Source organism: Dromiciops gliroides, chromosome 1, assembly GCF_019393635.1.
Source record: "Dromiciops gliroides isolate mDroGli1 chromosome 1, mDroGli1.pri, whole genome shotgun sequence".
In the NCBI taxonomy this organism is placed as follows: domain Eukaryota; kingdom Metazoa; phylum Chordata; class Mammalia; order Microbiotheria; family Microbiotheriidae; genus Dromiciops; species Dromiciops gliroides.
In genome coordinates, this window is record NC_057861.1 from 20,983,687 (window position 1) to 21,003,242 (window position 19,556).

A 19,556-nucleotide genomic window follows, 5' to 3' on the forward strand; every position below is an offset into this window, starting at 1 on the left:
TTTTCATTCTTGTAGACTATCTGCACTATCCATTCCAATGATTTCCCTTGCAGTGAGGGATCAGCAGATGAATGCAGTGAAATTACACAGAATTTGCCTCCTCAACTAGCTTTATTTAAAGTTGTCTCTAGGGAGAGCAGGATAGGGACCCCACCTGTTCTTCCACTGGCCTAGGCAACATCCAGGAGAAGAAACTCAATAGGCTAATGCAGGTAAAGCCTCTCCCATGCAGCTTAGTCTTAGACACTTCCCCCAAGGCCCTGGGTCACACAGCCAGTGTGGGTCAGAGGCAGGACCCAGGTCTTCCTGAATTCCAGGGCTGCTCCCTATCCACGATGCCACACTGTCCCTCATTAAAGTGGCTTTAATGGAGATGAAATGAGATCATAGACATAAAGCCCTTTGCAAATTTCAAACTGCTAGGTAGACATTAACTTTTGTTATTGTTTAACTCAGGAGGGATCCTTAACTTTTTTGTGTCCAACCCCTTTGGCAAACTGGAAAAATATAGGGATCCTGTCTCAGAATAATGTTTTTCAGAGCATAAAATATGCAGCATTACAAGGGAAACCAATTGTATTTAAATACCTGTGTGTGTTTATAATATATATGCATTTATATATATATATGTACATATATACACACACACATATATATATAAATACATACATACATATATATACACACATATGGATTTTTTTTTTTTTGCTGGTCAATGGGGGTTTAGTGACTTGCCCAAGGTCACACAGCTAGTAAGTGTCAAGTATCTGAGGCTGGATTTGAACTCAGGTACTCCTGAATCCAGGGCCGATGCTTTATCCACTGCGCCACCTAGCTGCCCCCTCACACATATAGATTTTTAAAACAAGTTCAAGGACCCCCATTAAGAACCCCTCAAATTGGATCATTTTAAAGTTTCACATAGTGTCTCTCACCAAAACCCATTCCAGAGTAAAGGACAAACTGTATGTCAGCACAACTCTGCTCCAGAATGAAGAATGCTAATATTCCTTAGCGGTGGGAAAGGAGCCGAGGTCTGGCAGCTAGTAAGACCTAGGTTCAGTTTTTCCCCCGACATTTGTTGGTTTTGTCACCCTGGGCCAGTTGCTTCACCTCCCTCTCTGCTGCCTCATCTGTAAGATGGAGGACTCGGGCGAGGTGGCTTAGGCCACTTCCCTCTAGGATTACAGTGGGAGACATAATAGAATCGATTGATGTGGAACAGTTTAATCGTTTGTTCAAGACTTCCTCGTCTCTCTTGAACATTCAGTTTTCCCTCCTCACTTCATCTTTTGTCTCTCCTAAAGATATACACGCGCGCGCACACACACACACACACACACACACACACATGAACCCCTTCCCTTAAACCTACCACCCCTCAAGGTACTTGAAACTTGGGATCCATCTTCTACTCCGCCATATCTAATCAGTTGCCAAGCCCAGTGAAGTATCTGTCTATAATACATCTCATCCATCCTTACCTTTATGTTCCCTGTGCTACCACCTTAATCCATACCTCTGCCCCAAGGCTCTCCCCATTCCAACCTACCCTATGTAGTACGTAGCATTTGTACTGTGCTTTCAGGTTGGCAAAGCACTTTCTTGCATTTGCTCTTCATAACAACCCTGGTGCTTTTATTATTGCCCCCATTTTATAGATGAGATACCTGAGGCCCAGAGACATTAAAGGAATGGCCCAATTTAGAGGCATGTATAGCAGCATTTGAACTCAGGTCTTCCTGACTCCAAATTCATGGTTCTACCCACTGTGCCACCTAGCTGTCACCATAAGAGTCACCTTCTTAATACCTCTGGTTCCCCATCTGAATGTCCAGATTTTTCATTGTGGCATTCTAGTCCTCCAGGGTCTGGCCACAGCTGATTTTTCTAGCTTTATTTTGTGTCACTTCCTTTTACTCTCCTCCTCTTCGATTATACTCTACTCCTGTGTCTCCTAAATTCACCCTACTATGTCCTGTGACTGGGCCTGAGCTTACATGATGCCTGAATTGCTCTCTCTCCCTGGCCTCACACTGAAATCCTTCCAATCTTTGAAGCATAGCTCAGCAGTCATACCCTTGATGGAGCCTTTCCAAATGGAAGTCTTCTCTCTTCCATCCCTGATCTCTCACAGAATATATGTGCATTGGAAAGGTAAAAAGGACTAGCACACAGTGTAGCTTGTTTGTGTACATGTCACCTTGCTCCTACACACTCTAAGTGGGGAATGACTGCTCTTAGTTATCTTAGTGACTCCCACGTCATCTTACACAAAACATGCAATCGATCAGCCGGCATTTATGAAGAGCCTCGTATCTGCTGGGCATGAGGGATTCAGGTACAAAGAGGGAAACCATCCTTGCCTGCAGGGAACCACCTTCTAACAGGGGAGGCAGCAAGCCCAAGGAGAAATAAATACATAAGACTCATGGCATAATTTCAAGAGAAGGGGAGACCCTAGCTGCCAAGAGATGGTGTTTGACCTTGGCTTCGATGGAAGTGATGGAGCCTAAGAAGCAAAGAGCCAGAGAGAGCACAGGCCCCACAGGTATGGGGAATAGTGTGAACAAAGACAGGGACAAGGATGAGATGGTGAGTCTGAGATACATCAGGAAGGCTTATTTAACCAGTGCTTAGCGTGGATGGATGGATGGATGGATGGATGGATGGATGGATGGATGGATGGATGGATGGATGGATGGATGGCAGTTAGATAGATACATGATAGACAGATGATAGAGAGACAAGACACAGATCAGACAGACAGATAGACACAGACAGACAGACAAATAGAAAGAAAGATGGATGGAGCATATCTCTAGCACATTTTATGTTCCAGGTACTAATACAAAAAAATAATTCTTATAGAAACATGTAAATGAAACCATCTATACTTGCTCAATAGGCATTTTTTGTAGTGGAAAGAGTAATGAACATGGAGTTAAGTTTTGACTCACACACTTACTAGTCCTTGGAAAAGTCACTCTGTGTGCCTCAGTTTCTGCATCTGTGAAATGGAGCTGAGTATTTATACTCCTAAGTCTGTGGTACAGAAAGACAAGACCTCTTTAAATCTCAGAGCCCTCTAAAATGGAAGCTCTTGTTATTAATATTATAAATCAGTTTTTCATTGTAGAAGTCAGTCAGTATTTCCTGCTGAAGAAGCCCTGGGTATGTCCCATGTCTAGAGCTCCCCCTCCTTCCCTTTCATTTAAAGTCTTCCTTTCCTTGAAGCATTGCTTGTAGTTTTAGGGAAGCTGGGCACATTTGAAAGAGCACTGGGCTTGGAGTCAGGAGAACCTGAGTTCAAATTCAGCCTCAGACATATACTAACTGTGTGAGCCGAGGTAAGCCACTTGATCTCTGTCTGCCTCAGTTTCCTCAAATGTACAATGTGGATGATATTAGTACCTACCCTCTATGGTTATTGTGAGGATCAAATGAGATAATATTTGTAAAGCATTCTGCAAACCTTACATCACTATAGAAATGGTAGCTGTTGTTTTTGGTCATGATAATTGTCCAGTCCCTGAAAGCTCTTCTACAGTCGCTTCAGGGGTCCCAGAGGATCTGTCGGCCTCATCACAAATCTCCTGGTGGGTCGTTTCAGTAGGCCTTAAAGGTTTCCTTTTACAGGCCTGGCCTCATTTGCTTTGCTTGTCTCTGTAAGACAACTGAACATGGAAGGGGAAAGCCCTCGGCCGGCAGCTCTTAGAACCTTACGACCCATGTCCAGAGCGGCCTCTGGGGAAGACAGACAAGTGGATCTGAGATGCCTGGAGATGGTGAGGCAGTGAGGCCACTACATAAAAAGTTTTATCTTTGCAGATTTGGCAGAAAATCCACTTGGCACTGCAGAATTGAGTGGGTTTAATAGCTCAGTCAATGGATTGTCACTTTTCTCTCCAGTCTTCTTTTTTTTCTCTTTTAACCCTGATGCCCCATCTTTATAGGACAATGAACACGGACCGAGCCTGAGCATCAACATGGACAGCCTGGGCAGCAATCACTCCATTCCAAGCATGTCTGTGAGCACGGGCAGTCAGAGCAGCAGTGTGAACAGCATGCAGGAGGTGCTGGAGGAGAGCAGCTCAGACCTGGGTGGGATGCACGACGACGAAGGCACCATTAATTCCACTCCCTCTGTCGTGCACAGGAAGGTAGGTCCTAGGCCCAGAACCTGTTCTAAGAGAGGGTAGCTCAAGCCACAGGGTGCCTCGGCATGAGACTCCTCAAAGTAAGTGAACTTCCCTGGGCTGAATGGCCTGGCTCCGTGCCAGCTCTTTCTATGAAAGTCTCCCCATCCTCCACACCCACTTCTTGCAGCCTCTCTTAATTACATGACTCCCTGTTCACAACCCCACCCAACGCTCTGGCAATCCTTGACCTAAACTTTAACTCCACTGTTATAGGCTGTAAGCGCTTCCAAAGCAACAGCCATTCATGGTCCAAAGACCAATGAGTTGATAGATCCCTGGAGGGAAGACTGAAACAACAAAGCAGAGAATGAGTAGCTTAATCTTGGGGTGACTGAGAGACTCTCCTCAGAGAACTTGTTTCCTTCCACTGTTTCTGGCTCTTCCCTCTGAGGCCAAACAACTTGTTTCATTCCCCTTCCATAGGACAGACCCTCAGACACTTGGGGATCCTTCTCATGGCCCCCATACTCCCCAATCCCAGCCTTTTCTCCACCAGCCCAAACATTGCCAGTTTCATCAATAGACTCCTCCTCGTATAGCTTGAAATCAAGACCCTCTACCATTCTGGTTACCCTCTTCTGGGCACTCTGTGGTGACTTAGTGACCCCCAGAAGTGAACACTTCTCCAGGCGGGAGCATCTGGACCCGAAGCACTACAGCTAGGCCCGGATGGTAGGCCTCCACTCATGCTGCCTGACGTTATGTTAGCCTATTTGGTTCCCATATAACACTGTTGTTGACCCATTGATCTTGTGGTCCTCTAAGCCCCCCAGGGCTTTCTCAGAAAAGCTATTGTGTAGTAATGCTTCCCGCCATTTTGTATTTTATGACATTGATTTTTATAACCCAAGAATAAAACTCTCCTGGGGGGGGGGGGCGGGTTCTATTACTACCTATTAACATCTCACTTATAAATTTACTTTTAAAGAGTTGACTGGGACACTGAGAATTTAAGTGACTAGTAGGTATTAGAATCCAGGCCTTCCTGACTCCAAGGCTAGATCTCTAGTTATTATACTGTTCTAGCTATCAAGACTAGACTTTTAACCCTATTAAATTCCATCTTACTAAATTTGGCTCCAATGGTCTAGCCTATGTTTATAAGCTTCACATACTGACTCAATTATCTAGATCCCTGGGACCCTTCAGTGGAGACTTCTTTCTAACTGATATCAAACCATTAGTCAATATTCTATGTCTGGTTATTCATCTATTTCTGAGTCTACTATACTAGACTATTCTGAGTCTAATATTGTTTGCTTAAATTCAATTAAAACAGGCAATTATTAAGTGCCCACTATGTGTCAGACACTGGGAATACAAAAATAAAATTGGTACATCCCCTGTCCTCAAGGAACCTTTATTCCACTGGGGGGACACCACGGATATAATAGGTAAACACAAGATCTACAAAATGTAAATACAAAGAGAGAGGGGACAATCAAGAAAGTCCTTATATGTCTCTCCATCTTTTCCACAAGAAGAGCATGATAGACTGGGGAAGAAAAAAAAAACCTTTGTTTTGCCAAATCTAAGAAATATGTACACCAAAATCATGATAGAGACACTTTTTGTGATAGTGAAAAAACTGGAAACAAAGTGGGTGCCCAGGGTACTGAAGAATGGCTGAACAGATCACAACATACATACGAGCTCAAAGAAACTGAATATCAGGAATTGAAAGGAACATGGGAAGACTTGTATGATGTGATCCACAGTGATGAAAAGATAATCAAGAAAGCATTTAGGAAAAATGAAAAGCTGCTAAATTCTGATCCATTGCAATGAACAGTCTTGGTCTTTGATGGTAAAAATACATGCTAAGGTTGGTCTCCTATGATCTTGATGAAACTGTGTTGACTTTGTGATGTTCCCCAACTATCCTTCCAATAATACATTCTAGCATTTGCCAAGAATCAAAGTCAAGCTCACAGGACTCAGTTTGCAGGCTCCCTTCTTGTCTCTTTTAAAAAAAAAAATCAGGTCATTTGCCTTTCCCCAGGTTTGTAGTGTCTCTCCCCTTATCCATGACAATCATGGCTCAGCCCTCACCTCTACCAGTTTTTTCAGTACCAGTCAGTGTATGTGTGGCAGGCGACTTAAACTCACCAAGGGCAGCTATGTAATCTCTCAATATCTCCTTACTTAGCCTGGAGGTCAGCTCCCTATTAGCCATTTTTGTTCTGTCCTTTGTAGTTAGTCCCAAGATCATTGTCTTTGACAGAGGCAACAGAGTTCAAATAAGAGCTGGGTGGCTCTACTCTCTCTATTTTCTGTTACCATCCACCCATCCATTCCAAACAGCAGTCTTGGACCTCCTTAGAGCCTTCTCTAATCTTTCTTCAAGAAGAGAGTCACAGTGCAGTGGATACAAATGCTGAACCACTTGACTTTTAAAAAAACATGAAATTAACCATATCTTAAACTGAACCATGTGGTTTTTTTTAAAAAAGTGAAATTGACAATCTCTTAACAAACTGACCAACATTATTTTTAAAAAATGAAATTGGCCATCCATCTCTTAACAAAGGTGAACCAGGCGATTTTTTTATAAAAATGAAACTGACCATATCTTAAACTGAACTGTGTGATTTTAAACAAAATAAAATTGGACATATCTTAACAAATTGAATCACATGACTTTTTTTAAAAAATGAAATTTGCTATATCTAAACACATTGACCCATATAATTTTTTAAAAATGAAATTGTCCATATCTTAAAAACTAAACCTGGTAGTTTTTCTTTAAAAGAAAAAAAAGACAGCTAGGTGGCTCAATGAATGAAACACCGGCCCTGGATTCCGGAGGACCTGAGTTCAAATCTAGCCTCAGACGCTTGACACTAGTTGTGTGACCCCGGGCAAGTCACTTAACCCTCATTGTGCCCCGCCCCACACAAAAATGACTATAACTTAACAAACAGGAAATGACTAGTTCCTGAAAAGGAAGTCATTTCTGAATCAGCTGTCATATCTTTGACAAATTAAAGCAAAAGCCAAAATTAAGAGAATGAAAGTGAGGAGACAGTGTACAATTACCACAGCTCCAATCTATTAAATAAGATATGGTCTCTAAAACAATCCATCAAGTCAATCAACAAGCATTTATTGAGCATTTAAGACAAAAAAAAAAAAAGGAAATAGTTCTCACTCTCAAGAAACTTACATTCTATCAGAGGAATGTTCTTAAGTTAGTCCAGTTATAATTTGGGAGGGCACTTGCTGTTGGGGGGTCAGGGAAACCAGTTAGGATGCTATTGCAATGATCTGGGCAAGAAGTAATTAGGGTAGTGGCCCTTCTGAGTGGAAGGAAGGAGCCAGATGTGAGAGCTTTGGTGGATGGAGAGTCAACAATACTTGGCAGCTGGGTGGGATGAAGTAGAATGTAGAGCTGAAGATGGTTCCAAGGCAGCAAGACTGGGTGACTGAGAAGACACTGCTGCTCTAGATGGAAAAAAGAGAAGTTTAGAAGAAAGGTGAGTTTGGAGGAAAGATAATGAATTTTGTTCAGACACATTGATTTTGAGGTGCCTGTAAGATAACTCATTGAAAATACAAGACTAGAGGGGGCAGCTAGGTGGCGCAGTGGATAGAACACCGGCCCTGGAGTCAGGAGTACCTGAGTTCAAATCCGGCCTCAAACAAACACTTACTAGCTGTGTGACCCTGGGCAAGTCACTTAACCCCAATTGCCTCAATAAAAAAAAAAAAATTTAAAAAAAAAGAAAATACAAGACTAGAGGGCAGCTGGGTGGTTCAGTGGATAAAGCACCAGCCCTGGATTCTGGAGGACCTGAGTTCAAATCCAGCCTTAGACTCTTGACACTTACTAGCTGTGTGACCCTGAGCAAGTCACTTAATCCTCACTGCCCCACCAAAACAAAAACAAAAACAAAAAAGAAACAATGGAAAATACAAGACTAGAATTTAAGAAATAAGTCCTGAATAGTCTGGGAGTCACCTGCATTGAGATGACAGTTAAACCCAGCAGAAATGACAAACTTGCCAAGAGAGTTTAGAAAGAAGAAAAGAAGGGGGAAATGGGTAAAAGTAGTTAGTGACTCTGATGATCATAATTTCTTTAAAAAGTTTAACTAATGTAAAACACTTACTTGCCAAAATGAGAAAGCCAATAGAGCCAGAAACTGTCAACCAAGAAACATTTTATCTTTGAGCTAAGCAGAGAGATATGCTGGCCAAAGGCAACACAAGTTTTATTATTTGTTGACTGGGGGGGAAAGTAAATTTAATTTTGTAGAAGACACTGCTATACAGACTCCCCCAAAATGATGTAGTCCGTGCATATATCTGAATCATACAACTACACCCAGAAGAAATCTGCTAGAGGTGATGTGGTTTTGAAGATACTCTAGGATCAATTGTCAAGGTATCTATAAATCATAAATGGTGTTATCACATACAAAAATGAATGAAAAAGGAGGAATTGACTACCAACCCATATGCCTACTTCCCCATCACTATAGAATATGAGAATGATTTACACGTGTATTGAAGGTGTCCTTGATGAAAATATGGTAAGAGAACAAGCAGGTTTTCACAGCCTGTTTTCTATAGTAAACCACATCTTTGTGATCATACAGCTGATTAAAATGTACAAACATGTGGACCTCTTTGTTTCTTTATTGATTACCCCCCCAAAAAAAATTACTAAAACACCTTTAAAGGCCCCAGTACCAATAAGAGGTTCCTCATACATATGTTAAAATATTGTAAGATTCCTGGGTAGATACAACCATAGAGGTAATTGTATTCAACAATCCTTTGATTATCACTCATTCAACAAGTATTTATTAATGACCTACTACGTACCAGACATTGTGCCAAGCCCTGATGCTACAAAGAAAGGCAGAAAACAGTCCATGTCCTCAAGAACATCACAGTCTAATGGAGAAGAACATAAAATGAGTAATGATATTCTCTACTGTCATGAAAGATGCCCAGCACAGAGTTGAACTAGAAGAGAGATTCCTTTTAGATGGTAATGTTTTCTATCTGTTCTTGCTTGTCAATAATATTCTGCTGATTCCTTCAAACCAGAGAACACTACAGAGCCTCCTCAATGAGACTCCCCAGCTACTCAAAGGAAATGAGCTTAACAATCCACATGGAAAAAACCAAAGTGGTAAAGGAGGCATCCGTCCTGCATAGAAAATGGCATCTGGTTGGATGGACATTCCATGGATTTAGTCTATCAGAAAGTATTTTATCTTGGAAAAGCCTTCCTGATGGACGGTGGACTTAAAAAGGAGAGATTAAGTCACAGAACTTTGAAGATAGAAGAGACATCAGATGCCACTTAATCCAATCCATACCTCTCGACAACACCTCCAACAGGTAGTCAAATAGCTTTGGCTTAAAGATCCCCAGGGAAGGGGAGTCTACTACATTGGAAGGTGTGTCCATTCCACTTGGAGAAAGCTTTTCTTATTACAAAGTTTTCCTTAAATTAAGCCTAGGGGCAGCTAGCTGGCGCAGTGGATAGAGCACCGGCCCTGGAGTCAGGAGGACCTGAGTTCAAAGCCAGCCTCAGACACTTAGCACTTACTAGCTGTGTGACCTTGGGCAAGTCACTTAACCCCAATTGCCTCACCAAAAAAAAAAAAAAAAGAAATAAAAAAAAAATTAAACCTAGACTGTCCTTTTTGCAGCTTGAACGCATCATTCTTTTCTGCCCACTGGGATTAGACAAAGCAAGTTTCATACTTTCTCCGCAACACGACCATTCAAAATACTTGAGCAGAACTACTGTGTTCTCTCCCCACCCCAAAAACTCCCTCAGACCAAACGTGCCTTTAACTAATCTAATAGGGATATGAACTCATGGTCCTTTACCAACTTGGTCGCCCCCATGTAGACTCTCTACTAGTCATACATTTCTTAAAACCTGAACTCCATGCTCCAGACAGAGTTTAACCACGGCAGATGCAGTAAGACCATCACTTCCTATTCCTAGGAACTCTATCCATATTAATACTGCCCATACTTTTTTTTTGAGAAGTATTTTTAAAAATTAACAGAAAAAAAAAAGATTAACAGCAGTATCACCTCAGAGCAATGCAGAGTAACCACTGCCATATCGCACTATTTGATCACATTGAGCTTATGGCCAACCAAACCCCTCCCATAACCTTTTTTAGATGAGTTGTTATCCAGCCATGCCTCCTTGCCCTTTGTATGTACAAAGATTGTTGTGAACCCAAATGTAAGGTTTTACATTTTTGCCATCAAATTTCATCTTTTTACATTCAGCCTAATAGTCAAGCCTGACAAGATAGATCCTCATGCATCCTAACTTTGTCACTCAATAGGTTAGCTCTCTGTAAATATCTGTGTATTGCCTGAAAATGTGAAAGCATGCCATGCATGGTTTTGTTTTGTTTTTTAAGGCTATTGGGGTTAAGTGACTTGCCCAAGGTCACATGGTTAGTAAGTGTCAAGTGTCTGAGGTCGGATTTGAACTCAGATACTCCTGACTCCAGGGCCAGTGCTCTATCCACTGCACCACCTAGCTTCCCCTTGTTTTGTTTTTAATGTTAAATAACACAGGACCAAGATCAGAAACCTGGGGCATTCCACTAGAGACCTTTTATCATGTTTTCATGGAATCATAAATAACTACTCTTTGGATCCAGCCATTCAATCAGTTCTAAATCTAAGTATATTATCACCTACCCCATTTTTTTTTCACAAAAAAAGGATGAGAGTTATCAAATTGCTTTGCTAAAAATATAAGTAACTGCAGGACAGACTAAGCAGCAAAAGAATGGTTTCCCCAATGACTGCAATGCCTTAAATTAAAATAACCCTAACTGGTGGTTGAATTTTGATGAATTGTAATGATCAATCTTGGCCTTGAGATCTTTCTCTTGTCAGAAAAGAGGTAGGGGACTCTGGATTCAGAATGTAGGTTATGTTGTCCAATTAGGTTCCTGATTTTACTCAGATGTTTCTCTTGGTTACAAGGGAAGATTAAGTGGAGACATCAAATGAGAAAAAGGACTGGCTGTGGTACCAAGACAAATACACAATAATACATTGGGAAAAAAAAGATCAATCAATCAATCTAGGTGAACTTGATCAGCCACATTCCCCAAATGTACCACTTTAGTAGCCCTGAAAGAAGAGGAAATAAAGTCAGTCTGGCATGACCTGTTCTGGATGAAACCATGCTAATCCTTTGTCAATGTGGCTTCCTATTTAAATGTTCATTCAACCAACCCTCTAAGGGATCTATTCTAGCATTTTGCCAGGAACCAAAATCAAGCTCACTTGAATATTGTTTGCAGGCTCCTTTCCTCTTTGGAAACTGGGCAATACTTGCCCATCCCCAAGCATAGGATCAACCCTGTATAGAGCTGGAAGAAATTTTAAAAGTCCTCTAGGCCCTAGAGTCTTAAACTGTGGGTCACTATCCCATATGGGATCATAACTGAATTGGGGGAGGGTCACAAAAAATTTGGCAATAGTAAAAAGTTATGCATACCTATTATATATACCTATATACCTGGGGTCATGTAAAAATTTCTTGGGCAAAAAGGGGTCAAGAGTGAAAAAAGTTTAAGAAGCCCTGATCTAGCCAATCCCCTCATTTTATAGATCAATGAACACATAGATGGTCAAGTTTTTTGTTTGTTTGTTTGTTTGGTTTTTAGTGAGGCAATTGGGGTTAAGTGACTTGCCCAGGGTCACACAGCTAGTAAGTATTAAGTGTCTGAGGCTGGATTTGAACTCAAGTCCTCCTGACTCCAGGGCCGGTGCTCTATCTACTGTGCCACCTAGCTGCCCCCCAGATGATCAAGTTTTTAATAAGTGGTTACTGAGGCTCAGAGAGGTTGTGACTTGCCCAGTGTTACCTAGGTGGTAAGCAGCAGAGCAGGAATTCTCATTTAGCTCCAAGTCCAAAGCATCTGTGCTTTCCTAGGTAGACCAGCAGTCCCTTTCCAACATAAAAGATACTGACTCAGCAATCACTTTCACCCATTCGTTCAGTACTGGGGAATGTGGCTCATCTGGCCCAGGTGCCTTAGGTTGCTCCAGAGCAACTAGTGCTCTCCTACCAGCACCTTCCTTGATTTGGGCATTAACTTCCTTCTGGTTATTTTGGCTCTGTGCCTTCCATTCCAAATGGCAGAAGAAAAAGTGAGCACCCCAGCTCTCCTCTCTGACTTCAGTTGGCATTGTCCTGTCCCTTCTGTGACCTTTCGCTTTCCCACAGTATATATTGAGGCAGGTGGGTAGTACAGTGGATAGAGTCCTAAGGATGGGACCAGGAAGACTTGAGTTCAGATCCAGCCCCAGACACTTACTAGGGGTGTGACCCTTCACCTCTATCATCCTCCATTTTTCCATCCACAAATGGGTATTAAGTGCTTCCCAGGATTGCTTTGAGGCTGACATATGTAAATGAAGCACTTTGCAAATCTCAAAAGTGTTATATAAATTACAGGCAAATAGCTTCTTTTAAAATCCCTTCTGCTAAGAGAACCTAGGATTACTTCCATGACCCCAATTAGGCATTGCATAATTTAAAGGGCCTGGTGTGCTTTGGTTTGTTTTTTTTACCTAATTGTTCCCTTAGCACACACTGTGGCCAATAGGTTCTTGTTGGTTCGGTTGTTTGTTTGCAAGGGAAAGGAAGGAGGGTGTTGGTGAACCCCCAGACCCAAAGGAGAGAGGAAAAGAAGCAGACCTTTATGACCTGATAGTCAATCTCCTCCATTGCTCTAAGCTCAATAGTGGCTTCTCTGCTGGTACCCTGAGGGACTAAGCCAAAGGAAGATGCTACCAGTGTAGGACTCGAAAAGACAGATAAGCATTGTTCACTCAGTAGCACCAAGGTTGTCACTGGGACAGCTGTAGAAAGCTAACCCTGAAAGAGACGGAAGGGAATTGATATTCCCTCTGCTATTGTCATTGTGGTTCAATTATTCCTAAGTTCCCACCGCTGTAAGTTACTGCCTGTGTAATTTCAGCCAAGTCACATAGTAGTAGTAGTAACAGTAGTAGTAGTAGTTGTAGTTGTAGTAGTGGTGTTGGTGGTGGTGGTGGAGGTGGTAGTAGTAGTTGTTGTTGTTGTCATAATAATAATAATCAGTAGCATTTAGATAGCACTTTAAGGTATGCAAAGTGCTTTACATATATTATTTCACTAATCCTCACAACCCTGGTGGGAGGTACTGCTAATATACCCTTTTTCTAAATAAGGAAACTGACATTAATAGGTTAGGTTAAGTAACTTGCCTGCTAAATGTCTGAAGTAGGATTTGAACTCGAGTATTCCTGACACTAAATCCAGAACTCTCTCTAATATGCCAACTAGCTGCTTCACTTCCCTGAGTCTCAGTTTCCTCTTATGTAAAATTAAGAGGCTAAACTAAATAGCCTCTGACATCCCGTCCAGCTCTGTGATCCAATGATCTCTTTTCTTTGTTTCATACATATATAACTTGTTTACTTAGCATTGAGCGTAACACTTCTATAATATTCCCTTGTCTGTGTTCCCACCCCAAGCACCCCATTATAGACCTCCTTTACACAGCCTAATAAGAGATCTTTCTGCTTCTGCCTCCTTCCCATCATCCATTCCAGCCTTCATCCTCCCCAGACTCATCTTCCTTATGAAATCATGCTTTTGCCTCTACCTAGAAGCCTTTGGTGTGCCTTTGTTTCCTACCCAATGAATCTCAGGTTCCTCTGCCTGGAATTCATAGACCTCTGAAGTCTAGGACCACGACTTTCCAGCTTTTTCTCCTATTGCTCCTCTCTCTCCATTAGATGCTCGAACCCAGGGGTTCTTAACCTTTCTTGTGTATTTTTTTTTGTCTGGGGAAGCTTCTGGACCTTCTTAGAATAAAGTTTCTAAATAACTGAAGGAAATGTTAAATTTCATTTAGAGATTTGTGAAAATTAAAAATGTAATGAAAGTTTATGGACACTGTGAAGTCTACCCATAAATTCTATGGACTTGGGTTGAAGTCCAATTCAGATGCTACCTTCTCCATAAAGCCTTCTTGTTTCCTTCCCCTTCAGACTTCACATAGCACTGTAAGGCCCTTCCCTAGTGCACTCACAAGATATTTACACCTAGTTCAAATTCAGTGCAGCATGGGTACTCCCTCCAGTAAATACAGTTGTGTATTTAGTTAATTAGTTGTACCTCACCCACATCATGTATTTGTTATTTGTGTATCTCAGGGCCTGGATCTCTAAACAGTTAATTCTCCTTGCCACCTGTCACAGCACTCTATGCTTTAAAAATGCCTTCCGAATTTGAATTTATCTAAATATATCTCAGGAACTACTCAGTGTTCTACACAGAACAAATACTTAATATAATGAATTGGATTGGCATAGGAGAAGTTTACAAATTGATTCTAACCTTCAAGGTCATTACTGCAGGGCTCTTAAAATGTGAAGAAAAAGTTTTAGGGTGCTATACTGGGTCAATGAATAAGATGGGGTAGGGCAGGGGAGACATGAGAATCATGGAATCCTAAGAATTGAAAGAAACATCGGCAGCCATTGAACCCCTACCTGATAAAGCAATCCCTTCTACAAGTGGTTATCCCTAACCAGTGGTCATCTGGCTTCTTCTGGATGACTTCCAGTTAGAGGGAACCCATCTCACAGTTCTACTTGGGAAGTTTATCCTGACATCAAGAGTAAATGTTTCACTTTGTCACTTCTGTCCAATGCTCCTGGTTTCATCACCTGAGGATAAGGAGGAACAAGGTTAATCCTTCTTTCACAAAACAACCCTGCAAACATTTAAGAATAGCTATTATACTCACCCTATGCCAGAAGCATGTCTGTTCTTCTCCCAGTTTTTATGTGGCATGAATTCAAGGCCTCTCACCATCTAGTTTACCCTCCTGTGGATGCCTTCCACCTGACTCACGTCCTTCCTAAAACAAGATGCTCAGAACTGAACACAGTACCCCAGATGTGGTCTGCCCATGACAGAGTAGAGCAGGGCCATCCTCTCCCCACTCCTGGAATCAGTCCTTCTCTTAATGCAGCCTAAGATCCCATGAGGGGCTGGTGTTTCCATATTCACATTTTGGACTCTCATTCCACCAAAATACCTAAATGGATTTTTTAAGATGAAAAGCTATGTATATCTAAAATAATATTCCTAGTTCTTGTTTTATCTCCTTCACCTTATACGTGTGAAATTGATTTTTTGAACCCTAGTGTAAGACTTTATATTTAGCCCTATGCAATTCCATCAAATTAGATTTGATCCAGTGTTCCAACCTATTAATACCTTTCTGCACCCTGACTTCCATCCAGGGTGTTAGCTCTCCCACGTGACTTATTGCCATCTTTAGTTCTGATAAGCATACCATCTGTGCTTTTATCCAAATCATTTTATGAAAATGTTAAAACAGTACAAGACCAACCTGGAGAACCCCAGTGGAGACCTCCTTCCAAATTGATATAGAGCCATTAAATTAATAACAACTCTTTGGGTCTGGCCTTTAAACCAATTATGAAACAACCTACCTGTACTTTCAACTAACCCACTCTGACAAGAATACCATGAGAGAATTTGTCAAATGCTCAGCTTCAATCTGGGGAAACTATAGCTCTCCATCCCCTTGACCTACTCATCTAGTGATATGATCAAAAAGGGGAAATGAGCTGTTTCTGACATGGCCTGCATCCTGACTTTGCAATCATCGTTTCCTTTTCTGGGTGTTTGTAACCAGTCCTTTAATAATCCCTCTTTAAGATTCTGATAGTCAGACTTGTTGGACTGTAGTTTACAGAATCAGTTCTGTATCCTTTCATTACAAATCAGGACATTTTTCCTTCTCAAGTCCTTTCATCCATGCTCCACCATCTTTCAACTATCACTCAAGATTCCAATCTTTTCAGTATCTTAGTAGGTGGTTCCTCTGGGCCAGGTGACTTTCATCAAGGACAGCTGGGGGCTTTCTTACTGTCTCAATACCTGCCTTTATTATCATCTCTCTATTGGCCATTTTTGTGTTTTCTTTCCCAGTCCAAAGCTCATTTACCTTGATAAAGAAAATAATTAAAATAAGAGCTGAGTCAACCCTTCATGGATACATTATTTTCTCCAGGCTCATTTCCTACCTGGGTGGCTACTTTATCAGACTCCTTTGCTCAATAAACATCCCCCTGAACCAGGAGGGTCCCCAGAGACTCCTTCCTAGACTCTTCTCCCTCCACATATTCTTCTGGGAAATCTCATTAGCATCCATGTGTTCAACTATCAACTTTTGAAGTAACTTATCAAGAGACAGGATTGTCCTATAAAGTAGAGCCTTGTAGGCCTCCATGACCATCCACCTATCAACATGGCAACATGGCCACTTATTCAAATGGCAAACTTTGAGCCCAAACAGCTGTCTCTTTGCTGGCATGATTCTACACCACTGTCCCACTGATCTCAAATGAGTGTGCATACAGAAAATGTGGATGAATTTCAATATTAGCCCAAGCAAATGATTATTTGGAACCAGAGCAAAGGAACACAACAATGATTATAATTATCATGTTGGTGTTGGACTGGGACCCAGGAAGACCTTGGGTTCAAATCCTGTGTTCGACACTTACCAGCTGTGTGATCTTCAGTGAGTAATCTAACTTCTCTGGGCCTCAATTTTGTGTTCTTTAAAATAAAGTGATTGGATTAAATGACTTCCAAAGCATCTTATAACTCTACACTGATAATCCTATGATCTTATGGCCCACTTCACAAGGTTTTTTTATAGGAAAGACAATTTGGATACCCTGACACAGTATAGAAATGTAAGTCATTTATTGTTTTTCTTTCAGAGTCAAAAATCAATTATCTACACTATAGGGCCTTCAATGGATAATCTAAAATTTTACTGTATTAGAAGAATTGACCTTTCATCAATTTCAATATTCCTGAGAAGCCCATCTCTGTGCCCTTTCTTTAGGAAATGTTTAGGAAAAAATAGGCATAAAAATAAAAATAGGTGTAAGTTCCCTTGAAAAGAAATTTGAAGCAATGACCAGTATTTTTGCTTGACTTCTGCAGCATGGTGAGTGGAACAAGTATTGAGTCTGGAGCCCAAAGACCTAGGCTCAAATCCTTTCAGTACCTGTGTGACCCTATACAAGGTCTGGGCCTCTCAGGTTCTTCATCTATAAAATAAGAGGGTTAGATAGAGTAGATGACCTGGAAGGTACCTTCCAGATCTAAATTTATACTACAATGATGACCCTATCATAACATGTTCTTCAAAACAAAAACAAATAAAAAAAGACCTCTCATCATTTCCACGGGGAGAAAAAATGAATTGTTCTTGAGGGGATGAGATATTTTAGTTTAATTTCACTGCTTCAATAAAAATTATTTTTACTGAATGGGGGATGTTGTGACTCTTTTTAAAAAAAGTTTTATCCATGCCTTTTACTGTTATATTGCAGTCGTTTCCAAATATACCCATCACTACCCACCTACCCAATGATAAACCTACCTTTATCATGAAGGAAAAATGGTGAAACGAATACAACAGAGTAACCACATCTGTCATTGTATGTGACAATCCTCACTCATGATCCCTCCCATCACACACCCCAAATCCCTCTTCCCAAAAGAGGGAGATGTATTTCCTCATCCATTCCCTAGGGCCCAAATTGGTCATTAGAGTTACTAGGATTTATCTTCATGGCAATGTTCCTTTCATTTACATTACTATCATCTTCATGGATTATTGTTCTCCTGGTTCTTCTTACTCTTCTTGGCTCTGGTTCATTAGATAATCTTTGGGTCAGGTTTGGGGGGGAAAATGTCAATTACTCAATGGCACCATGAGCTCATCAATGTTCATGTTCTCTTCCACAATGCAGATAGAAATCCATTCATGCCTGCCCATGCTGTGCAACTGGACCATGTTCCTCATAAATCCTCCATGGGGCGGGGGGGGGGGGGGGGGGGGTCTTCATTTAGTTCTCTTGACATTGTACGGACACCACTGGAGCTCACAGGGTCTCCATCAGCTACTTCACACTTTCACTGCATGATCTGTGCACTCCTTTTCCATTAATTATCTTTTATGGTACTTCTTCTAAGCTACTGATAAAGAATACTCAACCCAGTGTCTAGCTCGATTAATTTATTAATTAATCTTGTGTAACGGCTGCCAGTCTCCATATTAAAGCAGTTTCGCTTGCGGGAGTTTCATGCTCTCTATAGGATGGAGCCTCCGTCAAGATTCTTCATCCCTCTTTATTATCACCTTATCTCTCCATCATCACTCGATCATTCTAGTCATCTTATTCATCACTTCCCTCCATGCATTCTACAATCCAGCCATACTGGCTCACTTGCCATTTCTCACACACAACAATCCATCTCCCATCTCTGTGCCTCTGCATTGGTTCGAATGTATTCCCTACTCACCTCTGCCTCTTGGAACCGTTGGCTTCCTTCAGGACTCAGATCAAAGTCAGCTTCTTCAGGAAGCCTTTCGGGGTCCTCCCTCCAAGGCTACCCTGTATCTGCTCTACACATATCTTGCATATGCAGCTGGAAGCGACCTCAGAGCCAGGTAATTAAATCCAACCCTTTCATTGTACACACCAGAAAAATGAGGCTGGGAGAACTCAAGCAAGTTTGCCAAGGTTCCACAGCTAGTAAGTGAGATGATGGAAAGAAAATCAAAACCAAAGCTGAGCCAATCCTTCCTGGATACACATGTCTTTCTCATGGTTCTCTTCCTACCTAACTGTTACACCATCTAAGACTCCTTTCTTCAATCAACAATCCCCTGAACCATGAAAGTAACCCTCTATCAGGCAGGATTTGAACTCAGGTCTTCTTGACTCCAAGTCCAATGCTTTATCTACTCTATCCCCTAGCACCCCTCCCTCTAGGGTGTAACAGTAAAGTTGTTTGGACCTCATAATACATGTATTTCTCTCTATCACCTGAAGTTCATCACCCTTTGCTCAAGATTTTGAATAACCCATTGAACTGACTTTCCTGCAGAGGGGCCTTGGCTTTTTATTAAAAATGGAAGAATACTACTTTGTATTTTATGGGTAAACAAAGACTTTGTTAGGACCTTTTGAGAACATGACATTTCCAGGTACTATTTTGTTACTACCTGTTAATAGTGGATTGAAGTCACCAGGAAGTTAAGTCTTAGCCTCTAACTTGGTTACAATATATGTACTATACAGTGAAATATTTTATATTTGATCTGTTGTCTCTTGTAATTCATGGAATTTGTGGGTCTCATTCTTTAGTGTCAGGAAACGACATAATGCTGGTTATCACTAGTCCATAGTGAGCCACAAAGCAAGAACTCCATTGAACTTTCAAAAGCA

At 41.3% G+C, this 19,556-nt stretch overlaps 1 protein-coding gene across 3 annotated transcripts in view; it reads left to right on the top strand.

The window, feature by feature from the left end:
- Positions 1–19,556, top strand: part of TAOK3 (TAO kinase 3) — a 247,833-nt gene that overhangs the window by 163,245 nt on the left and 65,032 nt on the right. For all 3 annotated transcript variants that reach the window (XM_043986734.1, XM_043986743.1, XM_043986749.1), the window contains one exon: positions 3,957–4,163. In XM_043986734.1, the coding sequence (XP_043842669.1) occupies positions 3,957–4,163 (207 nt within the window). The remainder of the gene's footprint in view (positions 1–3,956; positions 4,164–19,556) is intronic.